The 13,256-nt window shown below is 38.8% G+C and overlaps 1 protein-coding gene across 7 annotated transcripts in view; it reads right to left on the bottom strand.

The window, feature by feature from the left end:
• The window catches only part of RABGAP1L (RAB GTPase activating protein 1 like), a 530,232-nt gene that overhangs the window by 362,204 nt on the left and 154,772 nt on the right, over nucleotides 1–13,256 (bottom strand). For all 7 annotated transcript variants that reach the window (XM_073356445.1, XM_073356440.1, XM_073356444.1 and 4 more), the window contains 2 exons: nucleotides 11,981–12,074; nucleotides 5,837–5,987 (listed from right to left, as the gene is read on the bottom strand). In XM_073356445.1, the coding sequence (XP_073212546.1) occupies nucleotides 5,837–5,987; nucleotides 11,981–12,074 (245 nt within the window). The remainder of the gene's footprint in view (nucleotides 1–5,836; nucleotides 5,988–11,980; nucleotides 12,075–13,256) is intronic.

Here is a 13,256-nt window from a genome sequence, read left to right as displayed (position 1 = left end):
AACAGAAAAAGTATTATATGAGCAATAACTACATGCAGAGAAACAACAAACTATATACAATATTAGAAGAAGGTATACATAAGGCAAAATGATCTTAACATACAAAGTGAAATGACATTCAACCCAGCAATTTAAAAATACGCTGTGGTGAACAGAAGAGTTGAACCTGGATTTATTGTACAACACTGCCCAAGCTAGCCGGCCATCAGATATTTATTTCAATTTGTAATAAAAGTCCAAAGTTCTTCACGCACATAAAGATTTAAAAAAACAAAACAATCATTGACAATAAAGAACCCCTTCAAAGTCCAGTAAAGTAAAGGCAAACATCCCTCAATGCAAACTACAAACACTCAACCCCAAGAAAAGCATGAGAAAACAGGTAATCTTTACAATCTGCCATTAAGATAAAGATCCAAACCTTATGAAACTAAAGGGCGTGGGCCAAGATCTATTGTTGTGGGTCCCTAACTGGAAACACCATGCCACCAGCCCACTTCCATTTAAACGTGAAGGCTGTTAGCTCAACTACCACAGCTGACCTTAAGTGTTGCAGTATCATGCAAGCAAAGAAGCGGTCTACACAGCAGCCAGCATTCAGCAGGTCACGCCCAGAAACAAAATGCAAGCTTCTTGATACACAGTGGCATGTGCAAAGGCTGTTCCATTCTGCAGGTATATAGAAAGGCTACTTCCATGCACCCCACCCCTTTCCACCCATTTAAAAGCTAGTCACAATGTGGCAGACTGCACAGTAGCAATCCAATCTGGAAGTTACAAAGGCATGCAGTAGTATCGCACAGTCTACATTCAAAATGAAAAAGTCACAACCTTCTAACAAAGTACAGCTAGAAAAAAGTACTCTCTGTGAGTGAATTGCAGAAGTTGTGCTGAGCTTCTTGGGTGGTATGAAATGTGCTTTTTTCCCCCTCTTGGTCTGCCAGCATTACAGGCGTGTATCAGATTTCTATCACGCATATTTGTTCTTAGAGTGGGTCTGTGATGTATTGCAATGCCGTGTGCTGGCCAAAACCATTGGAATAGTGGAAGGCACTTACACTTAACAGCTGGTGCACCTGCATTCATTTTGTGTGTAGCTCTTATTGAACCAGTGGCTTTGAGCCTGGACCAGCATCCAAGGTGCCAACATCCTGTATTTTACTTATGTTGCACCAGTCCGGTCTGGACCTTCTTGGATTGCCTGTGTTGGGGGAGGTGTGTAATTCTGGACTTTGTCCCCTTATAATTCAATGTCCGTCTTCCTTCTTTTACTCCCACAATTCTTTCCTTCGATTCAGGGAAATCTGGCAGTCACTGTTACAAAATACCGATATGTGCACACAGTGTTTTGAGTGCTCTCTTGTGGTATTTCTAATTACAATACTACTTAATACAAGCAATTTCCTGTTGGACTACATTATCTAGAATCATTCACAGGAAGTTGAATGTTTCTGTGTCTAGAAAGTGGAGAAACAATAAAGCATGGTGTATACTTAAGATAGGATAGATTTGACGTTTCTATCCTCTTCTGTAGATAAGCTTGAGAAGTTTATTGAGGGGATAGTATGATGGGATTGCCTACAAAGGCATGTGGCCCATCTGTCACTGCTATTACCAAACAATTTAAATGGCCAGAGATGGGACACTATACAGGGAGGGCTCTGAGTTACTACAGTGAATTCTTGCCCAGGTGTCTGGCTGGTGAGTCTCCCCCACGTGTTCAGGGTCTAACTGATTGCCATATCTGGAGTTGGAAGGAATTTTCCCCTGGGTCAGATTGTCAGAGACCCTGAGGGGTTTTCACCTTCCCCTGCAGCATGGAGCACAAGTCACTTGCTGGTTCGAACTAGAGTAAATGGTGGATTCTCAGTAACTTGAAGTCTTTAAACCATGATTTGAGGAGCTCAGTAACCCAGCCAGAGGTTAGGGGTCTATAATAGGAGTGGTTGGGTGAGGTTCTGTGGCCTGTGATGTGCAGGTGGTCAGACTAGATGATCACGATGGTCCCTTCTGGCCTTAAAGTCTGTGAGTCACCACTCTTATCTGCAAATCCAGCACACAAGAAACCAAGAGGAACCCACACTGTGAACTGTAGCAACAAAAAGGCAAACCAATTCCTTCATTCAAAGAACTTCATGCCACCTTTGTTTTCCCTCTCACTGTTCTTCCCTGTCTGTCAACATTACTTCTGTCTTCCCTAAATTGAGCCTCTGCCAAGTAGCTCTCATTAAAGCCTCTATCTTGACCAGAGACTGGAAAAGCTGATAGACTGTGCAGTCTGGATCTGATATAGGAAGACCTTAGTGCTAGGTATCATATGTACACTAAAGGCACTCTAACTCATACCACTTAACTATCTCCCTTAACAGCCTCAGATACATGTTGAGCAGGAGGCATGACAGAACAGAATCCTGGAGTACTGCACGTGAGAGTGTCCACTATGATAAATGAAGGGGCGGGAGGGCAGTTCCCTTTTATGGACACACAGCCAGCAGTTATAAAATCCCTCTTAGTAGCTGTTCTCTAATTGCTCTCACTGCTATGCATAGGTAAAAGGAAGTGAGTGGGCACCTGGCCAAAAGAGCCAATGGAAGGATAGAACTTTTTAAAATTAAAACAAGACTCCCCTTTTGTCTGTCTGTCTGTTGCTCTCCTGGGGAGAGGCGGACAGGACAGCAGTTATGCTGTAAGAAGCTTGGGCCAGGTACGAAAAAATCATCAGTATTATACCTAGAAACTACTCATTTAAAACCCCAGATATGTAAATAGATCAGGAAATGTCTAGGAAGACGTGATTAGGTTTATCCCTTTTATTTCGTTACAGCTTGTGGATTCCTCTGTGCTAAGCCCAGGTGCTTTTGTTTTGCTTGTAACCTTTAAGCTGGACCTCAGGAAAGCTATTCTTGATGCTTAATCCTTGCAGTTGCTCTTTTAAGATCTAGCAATAGCCTGAGTTCCCAGATGTATTTTTTCCTTTTTTTTTTATTAATAACATTTACTTTTTTTTAGAATAGAATTGGATTTTTGTGTCTTAAGAGATTTGTGCACATGTTGTTTAATTAGCTGGTGACAACAACTGATTTCCTTTTCTTCCCCACCCCCCTCCTCTTTCTCAACTCTTCCCTGGATGGGGGGTGAAAGGGCTTGAGGGTACCTCACGGGAAGGAATTTCCAAGTGCACCTTCCTGGGCTCTCAAAGGGGTTCTGCACTTGGGTGGTGGCAGCATATACCAATCCAAGGTCAGAAATGGGAGTTTAATACAAGCCTGGAGCGGCCAGTATTAATTTTTAGGAGCCTTGCGGGCCCCCACCTTCTGTACTCAAAAGTGCCAGAGTAGGGAATTAGCCTTGACATCCACAGATAAGCAATTGCCAAAATGTTTTTAAACTGTCAGAGAAAAAAGAATGGGGCTGGTTCAACTATCCATGCTAGGGTCCACAAATGTCCATGTTAACAGTATCTTGTGATCAAAGACTGAAGATGGATCCAACAGAATGAGCATGTACCCTTAATCTTCAGTCACCAAAAGATGATCGTCCTACAATTCAACCTCCCTACCATAACAAGGCCTAAAATAAAGATCCCCAGATGTCTTGACACTCTCGATATTATCTGAGCTGCTTTGCCACAGCCTACTCAATAAACCTCCCTTAAAAAGAGAGGTTGTAGACATTGCTCTAATTAAGATTCTCTGTATCAAGAGTTTAACAACTGCTTCTTTAAAAGATGCTAAAAAGGCATCACTGACAATTCCTACTAACAGCTGAATTGCTCTCCATTCACCTTTGCTAGCCAAGATAATCAGGGGTACAACTTCTCAGGTTGCGACCCAGCACGTTGAGAATGGAAGCAACACTAATGGGAAAGTCTTTATATTTTTCTCTCCCCCTCCCATTCATCTACCCCACGCACAGTTACACCACATAGGACGAACAAAAAGCATGCTACAGCCAATTTTAAACGTAAGCCTTTGAATGACAAGCCCCTCTCAGAACAATTTGAAACACAGGATGTTAAAACAACACAAATTGTATAGACTTTGTTAATACCTGCTAGATCTCATAAGGTCTTTAGGTTCTCACTTACAGAATAAGACCTCACTAGGACCGGCATGAGGGCCAGTGAAAGATGTAAGCAGAATGCAGAACATTTAAAGTGAAAATAACATCTTCACTGGGGGAAAAAAAAAAAACACTTCATCTCATTTCACTAACCATTTTATCCATCATATGCCAAATTATATAAATCACCAGCTTTTGTATATTTGTAGTTGATGGGGCAAAGTTCATGCCTTCAGAGAAAAAGATTTCCATTCAGCAAAACTGAGTTTTCAAAAATTTCATATGGAACGTTAGATGCAATTGTCCCTTAATAATCTTGAAAAATATAAGCCACCTAGAAATCCTTATCTTCTTTTAGTTCACGAAAACCACAAATTGCAACTACATATTTCTGTAAGGCAACAGTTTGAAGATCAGAGTCATATAAAAAAGTAATCAACTTTTTTAGCCCGCAATAAACAGCTTCCCCAATGTTAGAATGGAGGGGAGGAATAACGGTGAATGGATTTGATGCGGCACACAACAAAATGGTGGTCTCCAAATGGCGGTCTCCAAATGGCTCCCAGAGAAAACTGTGTCCAAATCACAAAAAACAGTATCAACTGACACTCCTGCTGGCAAGGCTAAATAGGCCATGAAGATCAAACTCTTCTCTCAATTCCAGGAGCAACTTTCTCACCTTAAAACCCCATCTGACTGGTCAGATTAAAAGGTACAAGCAACAACAGGATAAGATAGAGTTCCATCTCTCTAAAGACTTGTGAGGGCACCAGACACTAAAATGATGGCACCCTACGCATGCTACTAATTACTACTAGTATAGTAGTCAGGACTGAGTCATACTGGGAGGACATTGTGAGAAGTTTGCATTGCCATTGCCCATGCTGTATGTTTTCTGTGGACAGAAAATTTCAGTCTCTGGGGCTATAAATCCAGTACATTTTACAACCACAACGTAAAACTGGAGTCATTACTTGCTTCCATCACACTCATCTTTGTGGCTATTGTTTTAAATCAGATAAAACGACAGTAATATGTGTTTTAGAAACATAAGATAGATAAATCTTATAAAACAGGATGACTAGTCTGAAAATGCACAGAAGCTTTGTAACTTTATGCTAATGATTCTCAAACTCTGGTCCATGGGCATCAGTAGTCTGGGAAGCCTTTCCTGATGATCTGCAAAAACTATTAGGACACCCAAGCACCAGAGGCATTGCGATGTGGTGACAAGAGGTGATCCAAGAGAGGATATTCCACTCACAGAGTGGTCCACAGAATGGAAAGTTTGCAGAACCACTGCTCCAGATTACTAATGATGCTATGCACTGGAAACCAGGTGATGAGAAGAGGAGCCAAGTCTCTTCATACTTAAATATACTTTTTAATATTCTTATATAAAAAAGCCTTTGCCAAGATCATATTCTTTCAATAAAGAGCAAAAATTAAAATAGCATCAGCCTCCAATTGCTGTGTAACAAACAATAAATCTTAAATAAGACCCAACATTTTAAAAATAAGACTATGCAGTGGTTGTTATCAAGGCAAGCAGAAAGTTAAATGTCAAACATTACTATGGATATAGGTCACTGGATTCTATTGTTAATTAATGCCATCCAGCAGCTACCCACAGCAGGGGGTAAAGTGTGTTCATCACCATTCAAATTACTTTTTTTTTTTTAAAACAATTCTGCACACTTGTCACTTTTCAGCTACACAAAACTGAGGTTCTACATAGTTTATTCTAGAAAACAAAAGCATAAATAATTTTTACCTTTGTGATGAGAATTCTGTATTTGTCCAACATGGCCTGGTTGTCATGGCATCCTGCTAGCAACTGCCAAACCTCTGCCCTTAGTGCCTCTGGAACGCCACTCTTCACCAGTGTAGACAGTCCTTTTGGTCGCACAGCAAGGTTATTGTGCCTGAGAAAACAAATTAAGTGTTTACCTCTCCTATATGAGGAGACAAAAACATTCAGTATGAGAAATACACGGAAAGTTTTCTGAGTATGTGTGTTTTTCTCAAAAGTACAGTCATGACTAATTCAAACCATAAATATTTGTTTCATTGCTCATATTTGCAACTACTTCTCAGGTTACTAACAAAACTGCCACAAGAACTCATATCAGGATTGGTGACAAAATTTGCTGAATTCCCAAAATCAAAATTTGCTCATTACCCGAAAGGTCAACATTAGAGAGGTTTAATCAAGACTAGAAAAGTGAAGAACTGAAAAGGGAGCCAAGCTAGTCAATGGAGAACACATTGATAAATTAAATTCATTGTCAGCAAGTGCAACAATCTGTAGTGCACAGAACAGTTTCTCTATTCATACACATAGGTGAGCTCAAAATTAACTAACTATTAAGGAAAAAGGCATAGCCATATGGAAGTTCATTTAAAGCATCTGCTCAATGTACAGTTACAGTTTAAAAAAGCAAATAAAATACATTGGGTATCATACAAAGAGGCACTGATAATATTTTAATATTATTGTTATAGAGGCACTAGTTACAGCTCCATAGTTAAAGCTGAGTTGAGTTTTGCTTGTAAAGCAGGGATTCAACCTCTTTGTTACTTATGAAGAGTATACAGTGTTTCCACCAAATTAAATTTGTTAGTCTCTAAGGTGCCACAAGTACTCCTTTTCTTTTTGCAAATACAGACTAACATGGCTGCTACTCTGAAACCCACCAAATTACAGCACTTCCTTTGAGTACTGAATTAATTTTCCTAAGGATTTACAAGTAAATCTATTAATGAGTGAAAATTAATTAAAAAGTATTTTTAAAAATAATTTAGCACTTCTCTATTAGACTTCTTGTCCACTGCTTCTCAACCTAGTCCCAACTCCCTGCGTAGAAGATGGAAAAGATTCATGCATGGCTGGGACATATGTTTTTAAAAAATTAAGACATAATTCACCTGTGGAATTCACTTCAAAAATTGAGAGAAAGGGCCTAGTAGAATTTAAAAAGGATTACATAATGATAACAGCATCACTGCTATCACGTGCAATTACATTAGATGGGTTAATCATGTACGACACATCAACCATCACATTTCGCAGAATAAAATCCCACCCACTAATCACCTAATGAAAGGGTGAAGTTTCTCCCATAAGTATATTTTGTAATTTTCAATTATAGAGATTTCAGAACTTCTTCTAAAAACATCAGATACTGTCCACTGTCAAAGACAAGACACTGAACTAGATGGACCATTGCTTTGATCTATCACGGCAATTTCCAAAAATGCAGCAGAAGGTCAGTGTTTGAACTGATTCTTTGGTCTCAAACACAAGTTACACACACAGTGAGCATGAACTAGTTAGCGAGGTATCTATACCCACGAGAAAGTAGTTTAAGATGTGTTTGGTAATTATTTATATAGTGCCATTGCTATGAACAGACAAGTAAGAAAACCAAGTCCCTACCCCGCCCCGCCCGCCGACTTTATAATTTAATTTAAACTGAAAGTGAAACAACCACCAACCAGGCAACTGGTAAGAAGGGAAGAAAAGAAAAAAGAATGGAATACTATTGTGATAAAACCAAACAAATAACTATGCCCCCAAAATACACCAAAGTTTAAACAGTCTGAAATGGGGTGATGAAGTTCATCAATTCTGAAGCAATAATTCCATAAGATACATGCTGTACTTTCGAGTGAGCTTCCCACACCTGCACATTTAACTACAATTTCTTTTTATTTGTTAGGTAATTTACAGAAACCAAAGCAAAAAAATTTTCTTTGTAAGTAAACATAAAGGCCTACTTAATTCTGAGCCTTTTAACGTGTAGATAAATCCAACAAAGAGATAAGATTGTAAACTTTCACATGCACATGAAAGACAATAAGCAATTCTTCACTACCAGCAGCAAGAGCACACAGATAATAATATACAGTGATAGTCAAGAGAGCAGAATACTGTACTCCATTACCATCATATATTTCCAACTTCCAAGCATGTTCGAGCACTGCATGCACAGGATCATAACTGATTTGTTACATAAATACTCAAGTACATTAATTTTACTGCACAGATAGCACTTCTCGATAGTTCAGTTTATATTATAAAATAACCATGCAGTCAAGCAAAACTCTGTACCTTTACAATTAGCAACTCTTCAGGTATCTGAGTGTCTATCTGGGAAATAGTTTAAACTATTAATATTCCTTTTTGTCCATTTTACTGTAGAAAATAAATATGTATGCTTTTTATTTTCTCTATTGCCAGATGACCCTCTGCCATCTGTTTGGCTGTAGAAATGGCTTTAAAAAAAAACAAAACCACAAAGCTTTGCTTATCCGCTTATTTTTATCATATACACCGTTTGGCATTTGGAAAGGACTAGGTTTCTCATGGCTACTGGTGGATTTACATCTTTAATTTCTTACAAAGTGCATTTATTATCTTGGCTACACTTCAGCAGCTGTTATTTAATAGGTCAAAGAACAAATACAGGATATTATCAGAGATGCCAAGACCTTATGATTATGGCCTGGGAAGACATAACAAAAACAATAAAAAATTAGAGTTGCTATAAATATTTCTGGTTAAAGACTACTAAGTATGGCCATTATCTATGTACACATCAGAAGCTATTATCCACATCTTTTTGAGAATTCAGCTGGTTATGACAGAAGTTCAGCTCAGAAAAATAAACCTCATTCTAAGGATGCCCTACAAACTGTGACTTATTAAATAAATGAGAAGATAGTCCCCTATCTTCCATTTGTTTGTTTGTTTTCTGCTTATCTTGTTATGACTTCTTTTAGGAAAAATCTCCTACAGACTACATCTATGCAATTTTTCTGTCATATCAGTCCACCCGTTTACAGTAACATTAAATGACAGGTAGCAATTAACAAGCAAGAAGTTTTTATCTCCAAAACAATCAGTGCACCAATTCTCAAGACGGAAATGTTAATTTCTTGCAAACGCATGTATCCTCTTTCAGCATATGCTGTAGTGTTTGGCACGTTGGAGGAGCTTATTTTATTTCATCTATTTTTAATTTTCAAACTGTTACTTTTCTGATCAGCTGTTTAATGCTATACTTTTCAAAAAATCCTGGAAAGACTAAACAATTCCTCAAAAGTTCAAATACTGAACAGGCGAAATTCATCTCTGACATAACATCAGTGGAGTTACACTAAAGCTGAATTTGGGCAAGCGTGTTTTAGATTTAATCCATTTCCTCCTACCTCTCATTAATGCAAGCCTGGATTAAGGCAATCTGGGACTTCAGGCACATCTCCAAATCCCCTCCCAATCTGAGGTGGTGGTAGTAGCGAAGACCATCCACACAAGAATCATCTCCTAGGGCAGTGGACAGCCTACCTGTTCTCTCTTTGGGAGAACTTATACAGTATACCCAATTTATACTTATACAGTATGCCCAAACCTATCTCTACATCTGAACATGCTGGGGTCAGCACATGACCAGCAATGCCCCAGCCCCACCTAACCGCACAGAGGTCTCAAGGTGGAAGCATCCCTTCTACCACAACAGCAGAAGGCCCTGTAGAGCAGTGGTTCTCAACCAGGGGTACACATACCCCTGGTGGTATGCAGAGGTCTTGCAAGGGGTACTCAACACATCTAGATCAGTTTCTCAACCTGTGGGTTGTGAATTTCAGGGGGGTTGCAGGACAGGTTTAAAGGGGTCGTAAGTGTGGGGCTGATGTTAGGGGCTGGAAGCAGGACAATTTCCCAGGGCCCCGTACTACGGGGGCCCCACGAAGCTAAGATACGTGCTTCAGCCTTGAGCATCAGGGCTTTGGCTTCAGCTCTGCCACCCAAGGCTCTGGCTTCAGACAAGGCTCACAAATGAAAAAACAGGCACAAGTATCACACTGAAATGTAAGTACAATATTTATATTCCCTTATTTGATAATTATATGGTAAAAATATGAAAGTAAGCAATTTTTCAGTAATAGGGTGCTGTGACACTTTTGTATTTTTATGTCTGATTTTGTCAGCAAGTAGTTTTTAAGTGAGGTGAAACTTGAGACTTGACAAATCAGATTCCTGAAAGGGGTACAGTAGTCTGGAAAGGTTGAGCACCACTGCTGTAGAGGATGGCTCCTGGTGCCACCACCTAGACAGTGGACTCTGCTGGGTTAATAGTAGCAGAAGGTCCCCACAAAGAAAGTCCTCAGATAAACTAGCAGGCAGGGGCCTGCAGCAGCTGTTCTTCAAGCTGGTTGAGGTCCTTCCCCTCTGGCTCACTACTCATACCCTGGGTGTTTTTCAGGAGAATTTGCATATGAAAACTAAGGATGGAAAAGCGCTTTGCATTCCAACCTAATCTTATTTAAAGACTGAGTGAGTGTTGAAGCTAAATCCCACAGCAGATCCATTCCATCCCATTCCTTCAATTACATTTTTCTAAAATTTTAAATTCTTAAATGAAAGTCGGGTATAACTCTGCAGTGGCACAATTTAGCAGAAACAACCAGAATCTTATTATTGTAACCCTATCACCATATTAGCACCCAAAGAGTGCTAGGTACTTTACAGAAAAATAAAATACCCACAGCACCTAATGATCCTACATTTTAATAGCAGACTTGATTCAACGGGTGAAAGCAACAAAACAGAGGCAAGATAAAGAATAGAGTCACAAATAATAAGGGAATAAGGATCATCTGGTTTGATGTATGCATATTTTGCTAGTTCCATAACACACACACACAGTTTTTGTTCTAATCTATTTCCCACTTAGCTCTGAAATCCCAAAAATAACATTCCATCCTTACTGGCACTATACATGTAGCTACTTCATTCCATGAACGTGTTTCTTTTCACAAGCCTAGGCAGTACCCACTATAGTTATTTGCAAAACAGTTTCTATTACAACCTTCAATTTGCAGATGCTCATACCTTTCAACCTCCACATTGTGGCCTAAAATTTTCTATGCTCGGTCTGCATCTCAACAGCATTTTATTTTAATTTGGGTAAAACTCTTCTGGACATTTCTGAGTTGTGAAAAGGTGAAACGAATATGTTTTTATCAGTCTGAAAAAAGTTGCAACCTGTTTTCTAGGTATTTGAAAATTTCTAAGATATTTCATCAAATTGTAACTTTTCACCAGGCCTTTCATGTATCCTGGATTGCCTTCTTTTGAAAGATGTAAACATGCACTTGTTCACCTGGGAAGACTAAGTTTTCCTCAAACATGTAAGCCCTCAATTTTAATTTTTCTAACCTTGTGTCAATATGCATTTGAATGTTAACTTGAAATTGAGAATTTTGCCAAAAAATACATTTGATCAAATTTAATTTGGTCTAACCAAGGCAATTTGAAGTCTGTTACATGATTTAAAAACCTCTTCCTGGCATCTGAGAAAACAGATCAGTGTTCCCTTGGGATTCTATCACATATAGGACCAACAGAAAGAATCAATACCAATGAAACCATAATACACAACATGTAACATCATAAGGAGGAAAGATTTGGGAACAGACAAATTAGTACAAATTAATAAATCAGGTTATAAAGATAAGCATTTAAACAGGATGGGGAGGAGGGAGCATGAAATGAACCATGTTTAACACCAAGATTGAGTACAATAATTAGTCAAATAAACCTCGGAAAATGCAGTAACACAGGGACCAGGGCTTTCATGGAAGCACTGGGAGAGAGATCCCCAGAATAACCACCAATTAAAAACACAAGTGCTAATCCTTTATGCTCTGGGTTTAAATACATGTTTTCATATGGAGCATCTCTACTTTATAATCATAACTAAAACGTTTGGGGGTTTTCTAAATGGAAAAAGAAAATTACAATTTAAGCCAAGGGAATTTTAGGCCTTGTATTGTTTTATGAGCCTTTATCTGCTCTTCAGAAGGGTGAAAAGGTTCAGTATTTAAAAATCTAAATGAGAAAGTTAATATTTACCATCTCCCCAGTAATTCTCCCCAGGAATACAAGACCTTCTCAGGACAATCCTTAGACACATCACCAGTACCACTTGAGAGTTCATTATCGCTTTCTGCAAAGAAACAAAAACATGCACACATTTACCAAAGTGCTAACAGATTTATAGAATAACAATTTTTTCTGAAAAAACAAAACAGTTATAGGAGACAACACAAAAAAAGGCAGAAAATACAAAGGAATATGGAAAGCTTGAGGATTTGTGCAGACAAGTGAGGGATGAAATGTAAGATGCAGAAGTTTAAAATTAACACATTTAGGAAAGAATGCACAACAGACATAGATTAGGGAACTAGTATCTAGAAAGGCATTATGTGAAGAGACTTGGTGGCAATCAGTGACGCATTAAATAAGAGTACTCAGTACTATACTACTGCCAAATACAAGCCAATTCCATTTCCAGGTTTTATATACAGAGAAATTTCTCATCAAGTAGAGCAGATTATATTAGTCCCTTACATTGCACCACACCTAGGACACCATGCACAGTTCTTGCCTCAGAAACTCTGATCACACTCCACAGTGATGAAACAGTATCTTACTGAAAAAGATCCACAGAAGAGCAGCAAAAGTGATATCGTGACTTGGAAGCTGAAATTATATGGGAAGTTAGAAGTGAAGAGGCAATAATCTCAGGAGTGTTAAGGATAAGTGGCTTTAATGGAGAGTTAGATACAGAGGTAAAATGGATGGGATGAGCCTGTGAATCAGAAATTATGTTGAAGATATGGGTGACAGGGAACATTTTCTAAACAGTTTAAGTGAGTTAGGAGTCTAAATCCCATTTTCAAAAGTCACCGGGGAAACTGACCAGCACAGCTATTTTGGTATAATTTAGCTATAACAGAGTAACTCCCCCATATGGACACTATTCTGGAATTACATCAATTATGTTCTGGAATACATCATCGATGCAGGGAGCTATTCCAAAACAGCTATTGCAAAACAGTTATTCCAGAATTGCTATTTCCCTGTGGAGACAAGCCCCAAATCTCATTGAGTTCAGGTTCCTAAATCACTTCTGAAAATGGGACTTCACTATTGAAAAGTGTACTCTAAACAGTTATATGCTTTGCTAGCTAAGATATATATCTACAGCCCAGGGGTTGTTTCTGAAGCTTTACCACCCACATTCAAACCTCAAGTTTCACAGACAGAAATTTAATGAAGTAGAGAGAGAACTCTTTCCAGAAAGGTTTCAGAGTAACAGCCGTGTTAGTCTGTATTCGCAAAAAGA

This window comes from Lepidochelys kempii, chromosome 8, assembly GCF_965140265.1.
Source record: "Lepidochelys kempii isolate rLepKem1 chromosome 8, rLepKem1.hap2, whole genome shotgun sequence".
NCBI lineage: Eukaryota > Metazoa > Chordata > Testudines > Cheloniidae > Lepidochelys > Lepidochelys kempii.
This window is presented reverse-complemented; position numbering and strand designations above follow the sequence as displayed.